This window comes from Anticarsia gemmatalis, chromosome 2 (genome assembly GCF_050436995.1).
Source record: "Anticarsia gemmatalis isolate Benzon Research Colony breed Stoneville strain chromosome 2, ilAntGemm2 primary, whole genome shotgun sequence".
In the NCBI taxonomy this organism is placed as follows: Eukaryota; Metazoa; Arthropoda; class Insecta; order Lepidoptera; family Erebidae; genus Anticarsia; species Anticarsia gemmatalis.
In genome coordinates this window covers 4992592-5013871 of record NC_134746.1, presented here as the reverse complement: position 1 = coordinate 5013871, position 21280 = coordinate 4992592, and the positions used below count along the sequence as shown (strand labels likewise).

Genomic DNA, 21280 nt, shown 5'->3' with positions numbered 1-21280 from the left:
TTACTGAGATCATCGTAGATTAGATGTTATTTTGTAAATCGTATCTAATGTGAAAAGGTCCAGAATGTGTTCCAAATTGATTTTACGGAGATAGATATTACAATTTTATTACGAGACGTTTTTGTTGATGTGTTGAATAATTAAATCTTGGAATGTATTCTTTTTAAATGTAGAAGGAAAATAAATATAAACATCACAAAACTTAACAGCCTTACTATGTACTTTGAGCTCTCTATATAATATGTATAATGCATTTCATAGCAAATCAAAATTGACTGTTAAGTACCTACAGAAATACCTACTCAATGATAAAATGTTACACAGTTTAATGAAATATATATGAAAAAATGTTATTATTTTATTACGTGCTACTTCAAGTAGACTATTTGCCTGAATATTATACCTCAATAAGTTTAGTATGAATTTTGTGTGTCTTGAAAAAATATATTTCAATTATTAGAATCAGAGTGGCATTATTTTTCTATACCTAATACCTATACCTACCCTTAAAAAAATACAAGATAATACACACCACATACACCTACTCTTTAACAAAATAAATGATAATTATTTTAAAACAGTAACCTGACATTTAACTGCTTCTGTTGCTACTGCGGACCACGAGGATCCGTGTTCAATTTCTGGGTCGGGATAATATACTCAAGAATGCTTCTTTGGCGCAGTCGTTAGTGAATCCAATTACTGATCATGGAGGCTCAGGTTCGATTCCCGGGTCAGGTATAAAACTATTTTATACTCTTTTCTGGTTTCTTACTAATGGTATGCGAAATTTGGTAACATATCCAGTAAATGAAGCCCCAACCTATGGCTGTATACATGGGGTTAGGGTAAAGTGGGACTAAATGGCAAACCGTGGGTGAATTTCATACACCTACACTGCGGGTATAGGGGTAATATTATGAATGTACATAATATAACGCCTATACCCGTAGGTGTAATATTCTTAACAGCAGCCCGAAGTTAGTCAACATGCTCGGTAAATGGCAACATACCCACTCCCTCAAAATGGCACTAGAACTTTAAAGGGCGACTCGTGGGTGTATTTCATAGAACAACCCGCCATAACACTCGTTACAACAACGTAATATTAAAAATACGACCTTCACGAAATTGACTGACTGATTATTATAAACAAAAAACCTTTTTTTACCGCCGCGCACTAACATCGTTTGAAGTCAGTCCCAGCGGTAGCTGATCTTATTCATAGACGTAAGTTATCTCACAGACAGACATCATTCTCTTTAAGACTACGTCAAACAAAGTTAAATGTTACTGATTATTTGCTGGACCAAATAACATGTTATTTTTAATTAATATGTTTAAAAAAATATCTACTATAGGTACCTAGTATTAAGTACTTATTCGTTGTGATACTCGTAGCATGATTAAAATAAGATGAAATATGGTGATGCTGCACGGCAGCGGCGCGGCACAAGATGCTTAAGTGACATCTATCAGATAACTTATCAGATAGAATTTGCGCCGCAAATGCATGACGTATTCATGCATTTTCGGTCACGTTATCTGGTAGATAGATTAACTGGCTAGTTTAACTGGCGCTTAGGATACTAAATAACAAACAATTTCGAAGTCCCAACTATCAGATATCTACATGATTGCACGATAACGCTGTTATAATAATTGACGACCATTAATTTTGTAATCATTTGAGTTTTTTGGTGCAACAACCCTATTCGCGTATCAATAAAAAAATGTTTTCAGTGGCAACACTAGATGTTTAAATGTCAAATAGAATCGATCAATACAAGAGAGAGTGACTGCATATTTTTCCAACAATACAAGTTATTTTTACACAGACATCTGCAAGTTATTGATTTTATCTTATGGTGACCGGAGAATAGAAGACATCAAGCATAGATTGAGAAGAGAAACATCAAGGATACTCCACGATGGGTGCAGTGTTGGGCCTTTGTTCAGCAGCTCAGGTGATTCACTGTTTGTTATGATACACTCACCAATTACTAATGAGATTATATGTTTTTCCGATCTTTATAATCAATACAATATACGTTTTAAATGAACTTATTAGTATAAGATTTCTCTATTCGGTGCTTACAAAGGATATGTAGGAACTAATTTGATGTAGGGGGTCATATCATTGTAAAGAAAACAAGCCTCCATTATCTTATTTTTTTGGTGTCAACGCACTTACTTAACTTACAACGTACTTTAATAATTAAATTAGGTACTCATACTGGTCAAATCTACATTGCAATGATTATTTAATAATCCTCTATAACATTATCTACCCTCAATATAAAAAAATTATAAAGTTTTGCTAATTTAGCACTTTCTCCATCTTTATTCATAAGATAACGTTTTCTAAATTAGGCTTGTTTTACATTGTCATTAATGTTACAGCTGGCATGTTGCTGTGGAAGTGCAGCATGCTCTCTGTGCTGCTCGGCTTGTCCGTCATGTGCCAACTCCACCTCCAGCCGGCTGATGTACACGCTCATGCTGCTACTGGTCATGGTGGCAGCATGTATCACACTCGCTCCTGGATTGCATGATGAAATGAAAAAAGTAAGTACATATTTTTCTAACACTTAAATGAGATAAGGTACATAGCAGGAGACCCAAACAAGATGGTGCAATGACTTGGAGGCATTTGAGAAGAATTGTTTGGGACTTGCCCATGATAGGTGGATTTGTTAGGATAGGGAAGAGAACTTTGCCTAGCAGTGGGACACTCATTAGGGCTAAGGAAAAAAAATTAAATAAAATGAGAAAGATAGCACATTGTTAAGTTGCAAATGAAATTAAGAAAGAGATAGGTGATTAATGATTTAATATTTTTGTTCTTTCCTTCAGGTACCATTTTGTAAAAATTCGACACAGTATTTACCTGGCGACTTTAAAGTGGATTGTGATCAGGCAGTTGGCTATTTGGCAGTTTACAGGTGACTAATGTTCATTTATAATCTCATTACTGTCTCAATATGAGGAAGAGGACTTTAAACTAACATTTTGTTTTAAGGAAAACTAAATTCTTTACATTTTCCTCGATATTTCTTTGACATTTGTGTAAAACTGATAACTTTTTATTTCCAGGATTTGTTTTGCAGCATGTCTATTCTTTGTTTTAATGGCTCTTGTAATGATTGGAGTAAAATCTTCTAAGGATCCTCGAGCTGGCATACAGAATGGGTATGTTGTTCTCATTATAAATGACTTATCTTTTATCAGTCATTGTTTGACTGATAACAAAGATGTCTGTGTCTTATTTATTTTTTCTTTTTATAGTTTCTGGGGTATCAAGTATCTGATGGTGATTGGTGGTATTATCGGTGCTTTCTTCATTCCGGAGGGTCAATTTGCGTCTACATGGATGGTGTTCGGAATGATCGGAGGATTTGGTTTCATAGTCATTCAGCTCATCCTTATCATCGATTTTGCCCACTCATGGGCAGAGAAGTGGGTTTGTAAGTATATGAGTAATGGCAATATTATGTTCACGTAATATAGTTGTAGGAAAATCCATGTTGATCACTTCAAATGAATGTATAAAAGATAGTGGAGAGATAATGTTTATTTTAAACAAACAATATGTACTGAAGATAAATAGCATTCATTGCTCATACACATATTACGCCTTCTAGACAATTACTAAACAACACAATGAATATGTAGTAAAGTTATCAAAACACAAAATAGGGCCTTTTATCTATTTTTAAAATAAGACAACACATATTATAGTAGTAGGTACTACTAAGTGCTACTATAACAAAATGGTACTTTAACATATTTATACTTCAAAGTAATGAAAATGGTCCTATTTTCATTCTAGATGATTTTTTACAGACATTCTAGTTTCTCAACTTTTTTAAGAATTTCCTGATAGAGCAACAAATAGTGACCTGTAAAATATATGACTGCAGTTAACTAATGTTAAAAATTCCCTTGTATAGCAAACTTCGAGGAGAGTCAGTCCCGCGGCTGGTACGCGGCGCTAGTCATAGCTATGGTGACTTGCTTCTCACTCGCAATCACCGGCATCGTGCTCCTATATGTCTACTATACCAAAGTAAGTTTATATAATACTGCTTTCGTAAGACATCCCTCAAAATTAATCGCATCACGAAGGCTCACGGCTTACTTATAAACAAAAGACGCTATGTATGAAACAATTGTTTGCGTAACGCATAATCTGTGTGAAAATAAAGCTACTCTGCCATGAAACTACATCTTTACTATCTATAAAAAAAACAATTCTGTACCATAAGTGAAACGGCTTATAAAATGTATGTCATTCTTTCTGGCCCTGGTCAAATAAACATATGTTTCTTCTAACAGTTATTCAAAATTCTTAATTGTGAAATTGCAATGGCTGATAATCTCAAAGGAAGATACTTAACCTTTATATGTTTGAAGGTCTGCGCGCCAATTTTTGAAGCTTCGTATGCCGGACGAAGATACGGTAGTAGACCGTAGATCTGCGCGATACAGACACAAAGCGCGGTTAAAATGACGCGGCAGATGGGACATTTTTGACGCGGCGCGGGTCCGGCATACGAAAGGTTAAGTATACTCTAGTAAATGTTTAATGTTGTTTCCAGGCGGACGGATGCGGTCTGTCCAAGTTCTTCATATCGATCAATCTGATCCTGGTGGTGATCGCGAGTGGAGTGTCCATCCTGCCCTCGGTGCAGGAGTACCAGCCTCGCTCGGGACTGCTGCAGTCCTCTGTCGTAGCGCTCTACGTCACCTACCTCACGTGGTCCGCGCTCTCTAATGCTTCTGGAGAGTGCAACAGTTTGAATGGAGGAACTAATGAGGTGAGCTTTGAATAGGTAGACTAGAGTAAATAATAATACTAATCGAAATGACAATAAATTGGTTTAAATTTGGTCAAGAAGATTTCAAAATCTACCTTCACACTGAAATGACCATTGTATTGACAAATTCTACATGGCGATAACAAATTTATGGCGTTTATTATACTTTAGGCAGGCATTTGTAACACATGCGCAAATAAAATAAAATTTACCAGATTTTAGAACCAAACTCTGATGTATTTATGTAACTCCTATTTACAAACATACAATAATTATGTAATTTATTTGTTTATCTATACTATCGTTATACAATTCTTATAATATTATTATGTATTTAATTAAGCATGTCAAGGAAACAGTGGAAGATATTTATTGGGTATGTACTAAAATATTGTGACTATTGCTAGACTTACTTTATGTAGTTTATGAACATATTATTTTTGGATATTCGTTTTTATTATTCTTACACAAAATAATTATTATAAGGTATGTTAACAACTACCAGTATTTATTTTATTTTTATCATATAATAATAACTTATTCTATGGACTATACAGGTAAATAAATAAACAATGATTTATAAATGTAGTCACAGCTCAGTAGTAGTTGTCATTCATAAATATTTAAAATATATTATTATATGTATGAGATTTTACGATTATATATGCCAAATTACACTTCATACTTTACAGTATCTATAAAAGACAAAATATATATATTATACTAAAAATAGAACAATAGACCAGCTAAGTTTCTATGTACATTCACTAGACATGTTCAGAGTAAACATTTCACTTAGATCACATATCTATTTGTTACAGATGATAATAGTTAATCAATGAATAGTAATAATACTATACTCGGGCCATTTCAAACTTGCGATCTATGTCATGAATTGTCATGTCATTTTACCGGAGTCTCTCGCACGCACTTACACATTGTCACATTCCTTTAGATTTTTTTCATTATAACGTAGGTAGTTCAGACGTTTGTAATGTCCGGAGAATAAATATATTTTGTATTTCCACAGTCATCCTTCGACAAGCAGTCGATCATCGGGCTGGTCATTTGGGTGTGCAGCGTGTTGTACTCAAGCATTCGTACCGCCTCGTCTTCCTCCAAAATTACCATGTCGGAACACATCCTCGCTAAGGAGGGCCAAGGAGGTGATTATAACATTATTTATTTTTTTAATTCAATAATATAATATTCTTTTAATCCTAACATAACGATACAAGGGTAAGAAATGATATCCATATTGCTTTTTAATCGCATTTTGTTTTAACTGGCCAACAATGTGTTTTTAAAAAAATATATCGTTATCAGTGTGTCCTCTATCTGCTTATTTTTTAAGAGTATTGTCGCCTTTTTTTCTTATCAGTCAAAGGCTGAATTAAGTTAATACCCTGTACACTGTCTAATAAACTCTGTAATTGAAAAAAAAATGGTTCATAAAACCATGCAATAATTATTTCGTATTCGAATTGCCTCTATGTGTCACGTTTGTTTCGTTAACAACGAATTCGGCATTTGACTATTACTAAGTAGTAGGCCTTCTCTCCACTGTTTGGCATGCTAATAACTCACACACCTATCTAACTACAATATAATTAAATAATCACCATCTTCTTAGCTTCATTTTTACACAGTTTACAAAACTACATTGAAAAAGAATTTACAAATATTTTTAATCCTTTAGTTTTAATTTAATATATCCCATTCGTGATTGTCACACTTTATTTTTTTTACTTTTTATGTAACACTAACGCAAACTGTGCATTCCTTCCAACGCGCGGCGGCGGGCGATAAAGGGCAAGGAGGGCTCATTGCTAACGAAGGTAATGCCACGACACACACTTGGCCTTACATCACCGAATAACATAGCAAACAAACTCCATGATACCATGATATTATTACCTCTACGCTTGTAGTATTTGCTACACACTATGTATATTCGCTTTACTTTGTCGTAGTAGTGATGTAGTTGCTTGTTATTCTTTACTTAAAAGTACATAGATAATTTTTTTTGAAGGTAGATTTATTTTTCTTCTCATTTTTCCATTCTCCAGCTCAAAAAGAGTCCCAAACCGCGTCCACTACTAATCCTATTTCGAAGACGCCAGGTTGAATGGTTTGCACTAACGCTGGTAATGATTAATTGGCATTAATTGTATTTCATTGTTCATGAGAACATCCATTGCATATCCATTAATTAACAACTGGGTGTATCTATGAGACATTATGAAGTCAGTGTAAAATTTCATTTAGTTTTCAAACCATTCATTATCAAACGTATATTGTTTTATATTGATTTGTTTCTTTGAATGTTGTCGAAATTATATTTTCAAGGTTTACTTTGACATTTTTTTTTACTTTTTGTATATTTTATATTGAGAATCATTTTCTTTAGTTTTGTCTGCATGTGTAGTGCTTTAGAGGTAATTTATGTAACAAGTTTAATGTTGCATGTTGGTATGCTCACTGAGCACAGGTTATGATTCCATAGAAGGTGCCGATGGCGGCGAGGCTGGCCGCGGCGAGGAGACCAAGGTGTTCGACAATGAAGGAGACGGCGTCGCCTACTCGTGGACTTTCTTCCACATCGTGTTCGCGCTCGCTACTCTATACATCATGATGACACTCACAAATTGGTACAAGTGAGTATCTGTTCACCTAACTAATACTTATATGGTAAAACGTGTCTATTGCTTAATAATGGCATAAAAGCAATCAAAAATGGGATACTTAGAGAGTTTTTTATTTATTTTTCAAATAATGGTAGGCAAGAATTTTTAAAAATAAAACAAGAAGTTTTTCCAATTTAGTATATGCTTGTTACAGAACTTGAAAAAATATACATATTTCTTTTGTTTCAGCCCGAGTTCGAAGCTGTCAAAGGAGAATGTCGCCTCAATGTGGATCAAGATCACATCTTCCTGGCTTTGTGTGGGGCTTTACATCTGGACCCTCGTGGCACCAGCCCTGTTCCCTAACAGGGAGTTCAATTAAACTTATACTTAATGAACAAACCACTCTATGATTATTCTGAATTTAATCAATTATTGTAATTCTATTCTTAGGTTCTAAATTTAATTGTCAATTGACGTTAGACTTGTAGCTACAGAATGTTATTGTTATTATTAAGTCATTTGTAAATCATTTATGTAAGATCTCATAATGGTAATTTTGCTATTTATGGTATTCTATTCTTTCTTTCAATACTCCGTCTTTGCCATAATTACTCTACATTCCCTTTTTTCTACCAATTAAACCTCTTGGTATTTATTTGATATTGTTTCCTCTTATTGTGATCATTGTTATATTTTTGGCTTTAAATGTCTGTATAATCTCAAAACACTGTATAAATATTTTTACTAATAAACTCCATCTACCATTAAAATAGTTTGTTTTATTTAGTTTTAATTCCTGACAAATACATCTTGAAAACTCAACATGAATATTACACACCAGAAAACAAAACGCCGTTGATGACACTTGTCTCATTTATTCTCTTCTAAGGTTAAATTCTTACTAAAGATTTGGATACATAAAGCTTATATTATGAAAATGCGTCTCATACGGTTGGGGCGCGAGGCGCCGCTATCATTAGCTGAGGGGCAAACAAAGCATTCTTAATTTCTCGGTCGAAGAAATTGCTTTCGATCCATAAAGAATACAATTTAAAATCGAAACCCAAGTGTACACACCCACATCATGTTACAAAGTAAACCATTAGTTAGAATTTTGATTATAGGAGCTGTAAAATATTGGTGGCATTGGTGCAGTAAACCACAGACAAAAATAATTAACTTTTGCAAACAAAACGCAATCCTAAAGTCACTGTCAAGACTGTCTCTCTTCTGTCAGTAATTTGTTTTACTAACTGTCACTTACGTCACAACCGTACCGCCCGCTTCTTTTGTTTATAAGTTTTAAAGTTTGTTTATCAAATAAACAAACGAATATTTTGTCTGTAACATTATGAATAGTCATTTGTTTACATTACTCTTCTTAATTGTATCCGTTAGTTCGAATACAGATACCTGTAACAAAAATGAAGAAACTTGTTCAGAAAACCACAACAGATACAGTAGAGGTTATTATTTTATTACTAACGAAACACATAATAACAGACTTCTTTAGTACTCTTATAAATAACGTTTATAAAGTGTATTACATAAACAATACCCACTAAGAAATAATTTAAATCTATTTACGTAGTTTCGTTTGACTTTCAGAAGCAAATGAATGGTCGGTTAAACTCAAAGAAGTGATAAACTTTGCTGTAGAACATTATGAACCATGTAAAACGACCAATTGTGGCTGCCACAAATCAGTGATTGAACAGGATCTTCTACCATTCAAAGATGGTATTACTAAAGAATTGTTTGAAACAGCTAAAGCAAAGGGAACAAAATATCAGGTAGGTTTTAAATAAAATTTGTATAGGTATGCCACTGGTAAAGTGTTTGTCTGATGTGTACATGATAGCAAACGAATCTTGGGTTGGAGTGTAGCAAAGGGTGTGCAAGGCGACTAGGACTTAGAAAAATTTTCGAAAATTTTCAAAAATGTTATATATTGTATTTCTTTTGCTTTTATCGTATAGATTGGCTAAAAATAAACACTTTTTATCCCTTGGAATTTTTTGATCAGATCAACCGTTCGCCGACAAAATCAAAATGAAAGTCCAAAAACGGAGTTTTTGGCAAACCGACATGGGTAGGTTAGGTTAGAAGCTCAGCCTTCGTTGTTATTTTTTTTTAAACCACCCAGAAGAAGGAGCCCCGCGAAGCGGGGTTCCGGCGACATGCTGTAATATCAAAAGAGACGAAAAGTAAATAAATGGGACTTCGAAGATGTCGCCGGAGCCCCGCTTCGCGGGGTTCCTCCTTCTGGGTGGTTTAAAAAAAAATAACCACGAAAAATTCCAAGGGATAAAAAGTGTTTATTTTTAGCCAATCTATACGATAAAAACCAAAAACAGCAACATTTTGAGACTTTTTAATTTTCGTCGAAAAATTTTCTAAGTCCAGCTTCCTATACCAAAGTACCAAGTACCTGTTGTCACACAACAACTCAAGGGAACCAGTTGTTTTGACCCTTCCGTCTGTCCCATTAGTCCCGTGATTTTTCAGCAACGGGACAACTGGCACCAAAACTGTGTCACTTGTCCCGCCACGGGACAACTGGGACAAAATAGTGCCAGTTGTCCTGTCACGGGACTAGTGGGATAGACCCGTAATTTTTAAGTTGTTATTCTTATTCTGTTGCTTATTGAACTCTTATAGCTGGAACATAAACAGCTTTTTGTCACTCGTACATTTTCTTTTTCAGATTATAGATGGCAAACTCTACAGAGAAAATGACTGTCATTTTCCAGCAAGATGTGCAGGGGTGGAACATTACTTAACGGATTTGGCACCAAAAATGCCCAATTTAGAAATTGCACTCAACACTCGAGATTGGCCACAAGTTAATCGAAAATGGAGACATCCTATGGCACCAGTATTTTCTTTTAGTAAGGTCCTCTGATTAAAATATATTTATAATTATTTTGAAAGCTTAATATTATAACGCCAGCCTTTGCTATCTGTTACTCACAGGCACTCAAGTTCATTATCCAGTTTGTGCAAATTGTTTGGGTTTCATTTATTTCTGTTATCAATGCTGCAGCCAGTAGCTATCAAATTTACCCTTAAAGTATTATAGCAATAACCTGCCTCCTATTACATAGCGAAAAAGAGTTGATTTTTTTTTTTATTACAAGTGTGTGTAGAAATGTATACTTATGAATAATATATTTTATTTTTCTAACAGACAAGTGACTATTATGATATTATGTATCCTGCTTGGAGTTTCTGGGAAGGAGGCCCAGCTATATCTCTATACCCTACTGGTATAGGCAGATGGGATAAACACAGAATCTCTATATCTGCAGCTGCTGACAAGTTAGTATTGAATACTATCTCAGACAAATATAAAAATGGGTGTACACAGCCATGTTGTTAAAATTTATATATTTGAATATGCCTTTGTTAAAACTCTTCACTCCAGGAATCCATCCTGTATCACAGTGAACCCATCAAATATTTATTGCTGAGACATAAAGTGCATCAAAATCTTAAATACTACCTGTTGATGAAACTATGCTGCTAAGTAAATTGCCAGTGTTGTATAAGTATTCGTCAATATTGCAGGTGGCTCTGGAAAAAGAAAGAAAACAAAGGATTCTTCAGAGGATCCAGAACAAGTGAAGAAAGAGATGCCCTAGTATTACTATCGCGATCTGAACCCGATCTAGTTGATGCACAGTATACTAAAAACCAAGCATGGAAGTCAGATATGGTAATATCTAATGTTAAATTATGCTTTTTCTAGTGTGTATTCTTGTATTAATCTAATGCATTTGTATGCAGGACACGCTGTACGCGCCGGCCGCGTCGGAAGTACCGTTTGAAGAGCATTGCAAATACAAGTATCTATTCAACTATAGGGGAGTAGCTGCCAGTTTTCGATTCAAACATTTGTTTCTATGTAAATCGTTAGTATTTCACGTCGGGGACCAATGGCTTGAGTTCTTCTACCCATCGTTAAAACCTTGGGTGCACTATGTACCAATCAGCGCACAAGCAACAAAGGAAGAAATTAAACGACTTATTGTATTTTTCAAAGAGAATGATGCACTAGCTAATGAAATTGCTGATAGAGGATTTGAACATATTTGGGAACATCTTACAGACAAAGATGTAAAATGTTACTGGAGAAAGTTATTGAAAAAATATGTAAGCCTAGTGAAATATGAAGTTGTTAAAGACCATAACATGAGATTAATCTCATAAATATGTATTGAACAATTTTTATTTTTATAATTCTTCAAAGCAATTCTATGATCCTTTATTTGAATTATATTTTGAGATCTGAATAGCTTAGTTTCTTTATAGTTAGTTCCTCTCCTTGGAATGCTGCCGTTACGCACCGTAAATTCAATTACAAACAACCGAATTCTAATATCACTACTCAATTTAAAGAGGCACTTAAAAGTATTAAATGTTAATATATCTTAATGATGGAGAAAGCATACATAAGTGCATATTTATCTTTGAGTGACGTTCAACAATCAGTATAATAAAACAAACAGGTATTAAAATATAAACGACTTTATTAAGAAATACATAGTAAATAAATTGTATCCCAACATTTTGAGCTCATACATCACATGCATTATATCTCTGAAAATCTCAAGCTGTTCAAAAATACATATAGTATTCCTGTATAATATTTATTATCTAATGATTTATGCTTACTACAAATACACTTACTGGGGAATAGACATTTTCTTAGTAGTTGAGTTGCAACAACCAACTACACAAATAAAAAATTAATACTATCAAACAAATTGTAAATATAGTTTAGAAAAGGATTGATCGACCTACAGGATCCAATACATAATAAGATCATTAAGTCCCCCTTATGAATGAAAAGGATTTAAAATGATAAAAATAAACCACCTCCATACGTCTATTACACACAATCCACATAAAAAAGTACATGTACCTTTTTACATTTAGCACCCAGTCTCATATTCCAATATGGCATTTTATCAGTCTCAACATTCCATAACTCAGAAACAAATCCATATGTTTATGCAGGACAGCTCTCGCATAGTTGTGAAATGTTCTAATTTTACAAAAGAAGAGTAACAACATTGTATTAAGTATATGAGTACTTCAATCAGTCGACACATACAGTTAACGGTAACAAGCAATCATGCAGATATCACGGTACTCAAAGATGCATAAAATAATTACTTTTACTAATGTGATGCATTTATCTATTACATACGCTCAACATGTACTATCTTTTATACAACAGCTGTAACCATTTTCTATTAAAACTCAATAAATGTGAGAGGTGGAACAATATCTAGTTAGATTCTTCTAGAAGTTATCAATTTATTTAGATAGTTTACGCTCCAATTGGTCAGCGATGGCTAGGAGGAAGTCTTCGGTGTGTAAATACATGCCCTCCTTGGTGTTGGCCAGTCCATGGATACAGATCACTAAGTCCTTGGTCATTTTACCACTGTCGATGCACTCGACACACGCCTGTAAAAAAGAGGATCGTTTTAAAACCGGACCTCCAAAAATAGCGTCATGTCTAAATAAACCACTGCAGGGGAGCAACAGTGAACCGTTTTGGTGACATGTAGCCGATAACCGTAATAACTGCAAATGTGATAGTAGGCTTATCGCATTTTTATCGGCGTCAAAGGATAGACCGCATACTTTACCTCGCATTATGCAAGTGATAATAAAAAGTGCTTCCTATGACTATTTACTATGTCCATTTGACATAAGCTATTATTAGGCGCGGTGGGAAATACTAAACAGAAAACGAATTCTCCAAAAAATATCTTGCGTTGAATAATTCGTTCGCATGTAATAATAATGCCGGTGTAAGTGTCAAAGACCCAGTTTAAACAAGCTATACTCGTTTTACAGCCTTTTACCGCAGGCCCAGGCAACTGACATTTTATTACGTGTCTGAGCAGTTTTTTAAAATATAACGAACATCTTGTGAACCTGTACTGTGTACTGAACCAAACTTTCAGCGCCTACCATTATCAATCAATGATTTATGTTTAGTCTATAGAAATAATGACACATCGGGTCACCTAACTAGGTAATGGTCTAATTATGTATGTAGTTCATTAACAAGTGGAAAATTGCAAACATACTATAAACATACGATAACAGTTGTTTACTGCATTTATGTTGATTATATAGGTATTTTTATTTTAATCTCTGATAAGATATTATCTTAAAAATACACGCCTTTTTAAGTAATAATCATATAATTTGACGTAACAAAAATACATAGTTTCAAGACCATTCTTTTTGTAGTTACATAAGACTTTTCCACAAAAAAACAACGTAGGTAAGTAACAAGAAACAGTCTTTAAATTCTAGATAGACTCGATGTGTAATTTAAATATGTTATTGCCGATCTAAGCTTATAGTTGTTTGACCGGAATATAAATTATGGGATGGAATATATTAACATAATGTATACAAAATACTTACTTCTTCAAGAGCGACGGCGAATCTTTCTAGTTCGGGTGTGCCGTCTAGTTTGGCGCGGTGGACGAGCCCCCGGGTCCACGCGTAGATGGAGGCCACGGGGTTGGTGGACGTGGGCTTGCCCTGCTGGTGCATGCGGTAGTGGCGCGTCACCGTGCCGTGCGCCGCCTCCGACTCCACCGTGCGACCGTCCGGGCACATCAACACTGATGTCATCATACCCAGGGAACCATAGCCCTGTACAATAGTAAAACTTCAGTAAACCTTATAAAAAATTCCTTTCCAGCAACCTGATGAAAAACAAATTTAAGGGGGTAACCAGGAACTACAGATTGTCCATTTACGACTTGACCAACAACGTTTCGAAACTTCAATTTACTTCAACATATGAATTCCTTCAACGAACTACTTTAACTTATTTGCTTAGCTTTATGGACAACAAGGATCAAGAAAGCATTTCATAGTCCGAAACTAATAGCAGAAAACTTTAAAAACGGAATCATCGTCGCTAGGAGCTGACTGCGGGGGCGATTACATTTCTCTTCCTACTTTCAACAACTAAATTCTCACCCCAGGCGCTCCTGACCTTGGCTTCGATACTGAATCTGAGCATGTTAGTCATGTCTTGTACCTACGTCAGACAGTCTCGGGAAATGATGGCTCTATCTTTAGCCCAGACCACACGTATGTAACATTAACCTAGTTTAAAAATGTAATCTACTGATATCTCAATTTTTAGGTACTTTTACTCGTGCCGACCAGCGATTATACTATTGTTTATTACTTTTATCTGGATTATATATCAATAACCGAATATAGGGTTCTTAAGATAAACGTTTTCTTATCTTAAAACCCAGATTTTGAATACAATCAGTTTTAAAGTATGTAGATCAAGAGGTAGATCAGATGGAAGCCTTAGGATAGAAAGGTATTAATATGATTGATGCACTTTTTGCTGGCTATTTACCAGATAATCAGCAGCCGCACCTAAATGATTCCTATCTAATGAAATTGCAGCCTGATTATCTCGGCCTTGAATACAGTTATATAATACTCCTAAAACAATGGTCGGGGATCTTCGATTGACACTTGCCTATTATGAGCGTGAAGCCTAAAAGGTGCGGGAACACATCAGACAAATAAGAGTGTGTCAGTACATATGCATAATTAATTGTGTATATCTGAATATCTTGGCCAAGGATACAGGAGACAAATGCCACATGTGAGAAACGTCAAAAAAAGCGTCTTTGCTTGACTTATCAGGCGAGATCGGGTAACTTATGCCGGTAGCGACAAGCGAAATCTTGCATGTCGAGCTGAGTCCATGAACGTCGCACTACTTTAGCCGACATCGCTAGCGACACGTGTCGCAGGACATCTGGCTTTAAAAACAAAGCTGAAAAGGATTTTAATTTGTTTTTCAGAACGGTGTTTGCCGTAACTCTCGCAAAGAGTTATTGACCGGCAAAGAGTCATTAAAGCGTGTGTGGCGGCCATTGACCGAAAAACAAATGATTACTCTGTGACGCTAGTCCTTCGATTTCTGTTTAGAACTTACCTGAGCTACTACGTCTGACTGTACGTCGCCGTCGTAGTTCTTGCAGGCCCACACGAAGCCACCGGAGCCCTTGATAGCTTGCGCCACCATGTCGTCGATCAGACGGTGCTCATACCAGATCTTAGCATCTTCGAACTGCTTCTTGTAGTCACTGGTTAAAATTTGATTATAAGTCTCATATTTTATAGATAGAAATAATGTATGAATATGAACATTGGAACACAATATTTTATACTTAAGTATTTTTTTAATAGTTTTTACCTTTGATAGACTTCCTCGAAAATATCCTTGAAACGACCATCGTAGCGTTTAAGAATAGTGTTCTTGGTAGACAAATATAGAGGCCATTTTTTCTGCAACGCCACCTGTATAAATATATTAATAATGAGCGTACCTATTCAGTAAATGTATATTCTATGCACATACATTATAATCATTATTACATACTTTATTGTAAAATACTTAATCGCCATGCGTGATGTTGTCTACGAAATATCTTTAATCTCAAAATAACCAATACAATAGGAGTGTGAAAAGTACCAAGACATAAGTAAAACAAACAATAGTTACACGTAGCAATGCCTGCAGAAATCTACATTCAACCAGTTCGATAAAACATTAGCAATAAAGCAAGGTCGCGCCCGAACGACACAAACAATTAAACTTCGTTGTGAGATACCTACAGTTTGCCCCCAGTGCGTCACACTGTATTTTTTTCAATAATCAGCTTACTACAAAGTTAACGACACGAATAACTTTATTATTGTCACCGATTATAATTTATAAACATTAGGGTCAAACAATTATTTTTATCGGGAATTACGTAAGCGCAGATCCGTGACAAACCTGGAAACTGGAGTGAGCGAAGGCGCGGATGGACTCGTCAGTGTTGTACATGGCTAGGGCGACACCAGCGCCTTTGAAGTCGAATAACTGGCGCCTTTCTACAGATCCATCTTCACCGGTGTAGACCAACTCAACCTAGATAACATAACCAAAAAAAGCTAAATTAATGATAGTGTATAAAGCATAACGATTAAAGTTAACCAATAATCTTTAACCCCCGGTTTCTGAGGTACATTTAGCGGTAGTTTATCTATTCAATAGCGTTTTTTTCATATGAGTTTTAACGCTTTTGAATTGAATAGACAAACTACCGTTAAATGTACCTCAGAAACCGGGGGTAAGCAATATAAGTTACACAACAGTTAATGTACTTGTTGAACCTCACCTTTCCAGGTTTGGGTATAACAAGATCTTGCGCCTTGTACTGGTCTCCGTGCGCGTGACGTCCAATCACGATGCCCTGGGTCCAGCCGGGCACCACACGTGGAATGCTTTGACACAGAATCGGCTCACGGAACACCGTGCCTCCCAGAATGTTACGAATTGTTCCGTTCGGACTTAGCCACATCTTTTTCAACTTGAATTCTAAAAAGGGAAGTAATGTGCTATAGGTAACAGCCAAGCGAAATCATATGTAAACCTATTTATTATATGTATAATTATATGCATCCTCGTGCAATGATTATACCACCTACACGTGCGTTTTAAATACCTATTAAGTTAGTCGTTTAATAGTATACTAAGTAAGTCGCAGCTGATTTGCAAGACAACATAATATCTATATAGAGAACAGAATATAAGCAGCGTCGCCGGCGCCGGCGCCCTAGAATCTCTTGACCCTTCTGAGTTACTTTTACTAGGCCACTGATTCTTACGATGCTGATAGTGGAAATATTATAATCGTTCTACATACTGAGACTACTTTACGAGGCTACGCTACTGCATAATATAAGTTTTACCGCAAAATTACTTCGTTATAAGTCTGCTGAAGTTCTAAGTTGATCATGCTGCTAGTTACCTATTTGTTCATTAATCCGAACACTTAATGAACATTGTCAATTACAAGTGCGATAAAGTTTCTTAACCACACGAGATGATCGCTTCTCATTCACGTGCACATATCCATTTCTCTGGCGCGAGAATTGAACTCTATACCTAACTGAATGACCTAAATATCGGTCACTGCGCCCTGCGTCATTTATCATTTTAGGTCGTACTAATTATCTTGTACTACAAAAATGAGATGAAATAAAACAAATACACATAATGAAACCATGTTGCCAGTTAATTGAACTATTTTCGCAACAAACCGCACATCGTGTGAGTAATTGGGGAAGGGGTATAGAGTAGAGATGAAACGGATAGCAGTTTGGCCGGATACCGGATACCGGATATTCGGCCTACCACCTGGCCGGATAACCGGATATCCGGCCGCCGAATATTCGGCGGACCTTAGCCGTTTGGTGCAGCGCACACACACTTGGCGTAGACGACGTGCGAACGACCGGGTGGCCTCGGTTTGATTCGGGTCTTTTCGTTGATGAGCGAAGTTAGCAATTCTTTCATTCATTGACTTATTGTGTCGATTGCAGTGCAGACACGTGCGTGACTTTAGGTTATTATTTCATTGTGCTATTGTTATTTGAAAATTTCAAGTTCTTAAGTCTTACTAAATAAAGTAAATAATTACTAAACAATTTTTTTTATCCAGACCTTTTTTTATTTCGGCCGGATGTCTATCCGGCCGAATAGTAGTTATCCGGTATTCGGCCGGATAGTATTAAAGCCGCCGGATAGGCCGGATACCGGATAGTTACCGGATATCCGTTTCATCTCTAGTATAGAGCTCCCTAGGTCTTTCCCCCTGAGTTTGGTAGTGCAATAATATAATACCTAGCAATTTGGTAGTTTTCATTCTAATTGTTCAAAGGATACTTACTCTATAGATGGTAATAGGATATAATTGTAGAGTATTTTTTGTTTTCTTATTCTTATTATAATAAGTTAAAAACTGCACAATTATATTGGGAAAATCCTGTAAAATTTTCCTAACTACCTGCTGGGAATAAATTTGATCGAAGTTTCCTAATTACAATAACAGGAATGATGTCAATGTAACGAATATATAATTTTCAAAAATGATTCATACCTTCAACTCTTTGTTCATCTGGAGTGATGGTGGCGCACTTGATACCGACATTGTGCTTGAGGATGGCGTGTGCTGCGTCAATAGTAACCTGGTCATCGGTGGCGTCTCGGTGAGGCAGGCCCAAGTCGTAGTACAAGCAATCCAACTGTTGACAACCATTATTTCTTTACTTGCTTAAATTTTTTGAAGGAGAAGTCAATATTTATATAAGGTTTTAATGTTGATAGAATGTTTACGAGTTTACTGCCATTAGTTAGCCTGTAATCTGACTCCTAAGTGGCGTTCTTTGGTCTGGATGGCGAGATTTATGTATGTATGTAAGCTAACTCCAGGCTAATATTGAGAACATTATGTTAGCACTATGTCTATGCTTAACTCACAGTGTTACTTTATTGTTGTCTCTGGATTCAAATCATATAGGATGTTGTTACTCTAGCAATATATATTTTGTATGTAGAGAGTATGCTTCTCAATATAGGTGGTATGTTTTATTTTTTATTCAGCGATATATAATAATGTTATGTATGCTTTTTATAGTACAAACAGCGAAAACAGCTACTAGTTAAGTCCTTCATTAAGATTCATTAAGAAGTTTTCAACAAAGATAAAGTAAATCAACAACAGTTTTTGAACACAGATAAGACAAAGTACATGAGAATATGCACAGAATGTTTGTAAGATAATAGTTATTGGTAACATTGGCACAATAAAACTACTGATAACAAATGTTAGCACTAATGCTGATAACCTGCATTTGATAGTGAGAACATTCATAATTATATAGTCCTACTGTTCAAATAAAATTAAACCATAAACAAATTGTAACTATCTTTTTAAAGATATGTAGTAGAGAAGCCCAAATCATGGCATAGGTATAACATTGTACCATCTTACTAATATTATAATTATAGGCAAAAGTTTGGATGTCTATTTGTTTGTTACACAATCACACCAAAACAACTTAATAGCTTTTGGTAAAATTTGGCAGAGTTGTAGCTTATGTATCAGAGTAACACATAAGCTTTGGAAATATAGTCCACCCTGACAGAACCTAATGGATTATTAACCCCCAGTTTTTGAGGTAGATTTAGGGGTAGTTTATCTATTCAATAGTTGAGATTCATATAAAAAAAAACGCTATTGAATAAAATAAACTACCACTAAATGGTCTCAGAAACTGGGCATCAGTTACTTTCTTCAAAGATTTCAATGCAGACTTTAGATTCTTCTTCATCAGTGATAAATTATGAGCTCACACTTTATGAGCTCTATTCTAGACTAGTGCCCAATAAAAAGACTGCCAATAACAAAAAAAATATATGTTTCTTCTGTTTATATTATTATGCCTCTCATAAATATTTGTAGTTAAATTCGCTGCATATATTATGTGTCATATGTGTATACCTAAAAACTTGAACATAAAGAATTTTCTTACCTTAACATAAGGGAATATGAGCTTCTCTTTGATCATGGACCAGATGATACGAGTCATCTCATCACCATCCATCTCAACAACGGGGTTTTTAGCCACCACCCGCTTAGCGGTGCCATCTGTTGGAGAATTTGGAAAATTATTTTACTTAAAGTGTGTATTGCAAAAAATATTATTATATTAATCTGCTCTTATAAACTAGTTCTGTAGAAACCAAAGTTTTAACCCACAGCCTCACAAGTGTTTTACTACTCCCACAAAACTCAAAGTTTGTCTGTAGACTTATAGATAAGTACAAAATCTCCATAGATATTTTGGAATGACCATATTGAAATAGAGGGATTTTTATTAGTTTAATTTTTATTTTTCTCTAATTATTTATGTCATTGTATCAATTTTGAAATGTAATGAAGTAGGCTTGAAAAATATCTAAAAGTTAGGTACTGTTTGTATCTTTGATTGTCTAGATAACAATAAAACCGAAATAGTGGGCATAAAAATACATTTCTGGGCAACCTTCTATAATTACCTACATTAAGAGCATAGCACACAAGTAATTGAACTATTTAATTTATGACATACTCTACAGTCTATTTCACTCAACTAGACTCGAGGCGTATTTATATTTAATTGATTCGTACCCGGCGCAGCCGTCAATTAAACCTAGACTCGAGTTAGGTCTAGTTCAATAATATTACAAACGATGAAATTTTTGACATTTACTATCGGCCAAAGTTCTGATTTATTTTCACCGACGAGAAAAGTAAACCAAATAGATAGAAATTAATATTCAACATTTCTATCGTTGTTAGAGTCGATATAAGATAATAAAAAATATATTTTTACAAGTTACCTAACCAACAAACTTGTACGGAATAACTTTTGTTATCGCAGATAATACTTACAGTTTCTTGACTGAACACCGGCTAGTTCTGTTACATACTTAAATAATTTTCGGCTATTATTACCGGCCATTGTTTAAAATAAATACGTGGCGTTTATAAAAAAACTTGAATAATCCCACGCCTACAACAACCGCTGCACAAACACACGCACAAGTGCACAACTACTCGGCGACCAAGTACGGTCGACTTCGGTTTTGGAGGTTGGTTGGTTGGTTGGCCGGTCAAAAGCGTTAGTGATGAGATTTATGCTAAGTCCACATATATCGACAGTTTTGACAAGTTATTTTAGTTAAAGAATATAGTTCTTTTGAAAGGCAAGAAGTGCGAGTAAATAACAGACAATTACCTATTATGCTCTGAGCTGGTCAAGTGGCAGTTTGTGCGAGGTTTCCAGACCAATTTCGAATCGTAGAAAGTGCTGCTCTTCTGACTTCTAAAGAAATGTTTTTAATATAAATACTTTTTTTCTGACAGTAGCTTTGCGTCA

At 35.2% G+C, this 21280-nt stretch overlaps 3 protein-coding genes across 9 annotated transcripts; 2 read left to right on the top strand and 1 right to left on the bottom strand.

Annotated features, from left to right (window-relative positions):
* The first annotated feature begins 1754 nt into the window (after positions 1–1754).
* On the top strand, positions 1755–8214 carry Serinc (serine incorporator TMS1). Of its 7 annotated transcripts, none has more exons than XM_076125926.1 (12): positions 1755–1967; positions 2404–2568; positions 2857–2945; positions 3097–3192; positions 3289–3467; positions 3954–4069; positions 4602–4820; positions 5164–5196; positions 5851–5986; positions 6632–6658; positions 7312–7477; positions 7697–8214. In XM_076125926.1, the coding sequence occupies exons 1-12, from the start codon at positions 1932–1934 to the stop codon at positions 7827–7829; spliced, it is 1395 nt and encodes a 464-aa protein (XP_075982041.1). In that variant the 5' UTR covers positions 1755–1931; the 3' UTR covers positions 7830–8214. The 7 variants fall into 7 exon arrangements, with proteins under 7 accessions (XP_075982041.1, XP_075982049.1, XP_075982062.1 ...); XM_076125934.1 differs by having other exon boundaries at positions 1756–1967; positions 7327–7477; XM_076125947.1 differs by lacking the exon at positions 5164–5196 and having other exon boundaries at positions 1756–1967.
* A 496-nt stretch (positions 8215–8710) lies between these two features.
* LOC142980548 (O-glucosyltransferase rumi homolog) lies at positions 8711–11739 on the top strand. The gene is made up of 6 exons (XM_076125992.1): positions 8711–8916; positions 9059–9243; positions 10158–10346; positions 10641–10771; positions 11021–11168; positions 11240–11739. Exons 1-6 carry the CDS (start codon positions 8802–8804, stop codon positions 11660–11662), a joined length of 1191 nt encoding a protein of 396 aa, XP_075982107.1. The 5' UTR covers positions 8711–8801; the 3' UTR covers positions 11663–11739.
* Positions 11740–11962: 223 nt separating this feature from the next.
* On the bottom strand, positions 11963–21003 carry LOC142980539 (isocitrate dehydrogenase [NADP] cytoplasmic-like). Its single transcript, XM_076125980.1, has 9 exons — positions 20794–21003; positions 19892–20007; positions 18457–18601; positions 16693–16892; positions 16308–16442; positions 15723–15826; positions 15462–15612; positions 13907–14140; positions 11963–12928 (listed from the first exon to the last, which is right to left on the bottom strand). The coding sequence occupies exons 1-9, from the start codon at positions 20861–20863 to the stop codon at positions 12776–12778; spliced, it is 1308 nt and encodes a 435-aa protein (XP_075982095.1). The 5' UTR covers positions 20864–21003; the 3' UTR covers positions 11963–12775.
* Between the last annotated feature and the right edge of the window lie 277 nt (positions 21004–21280).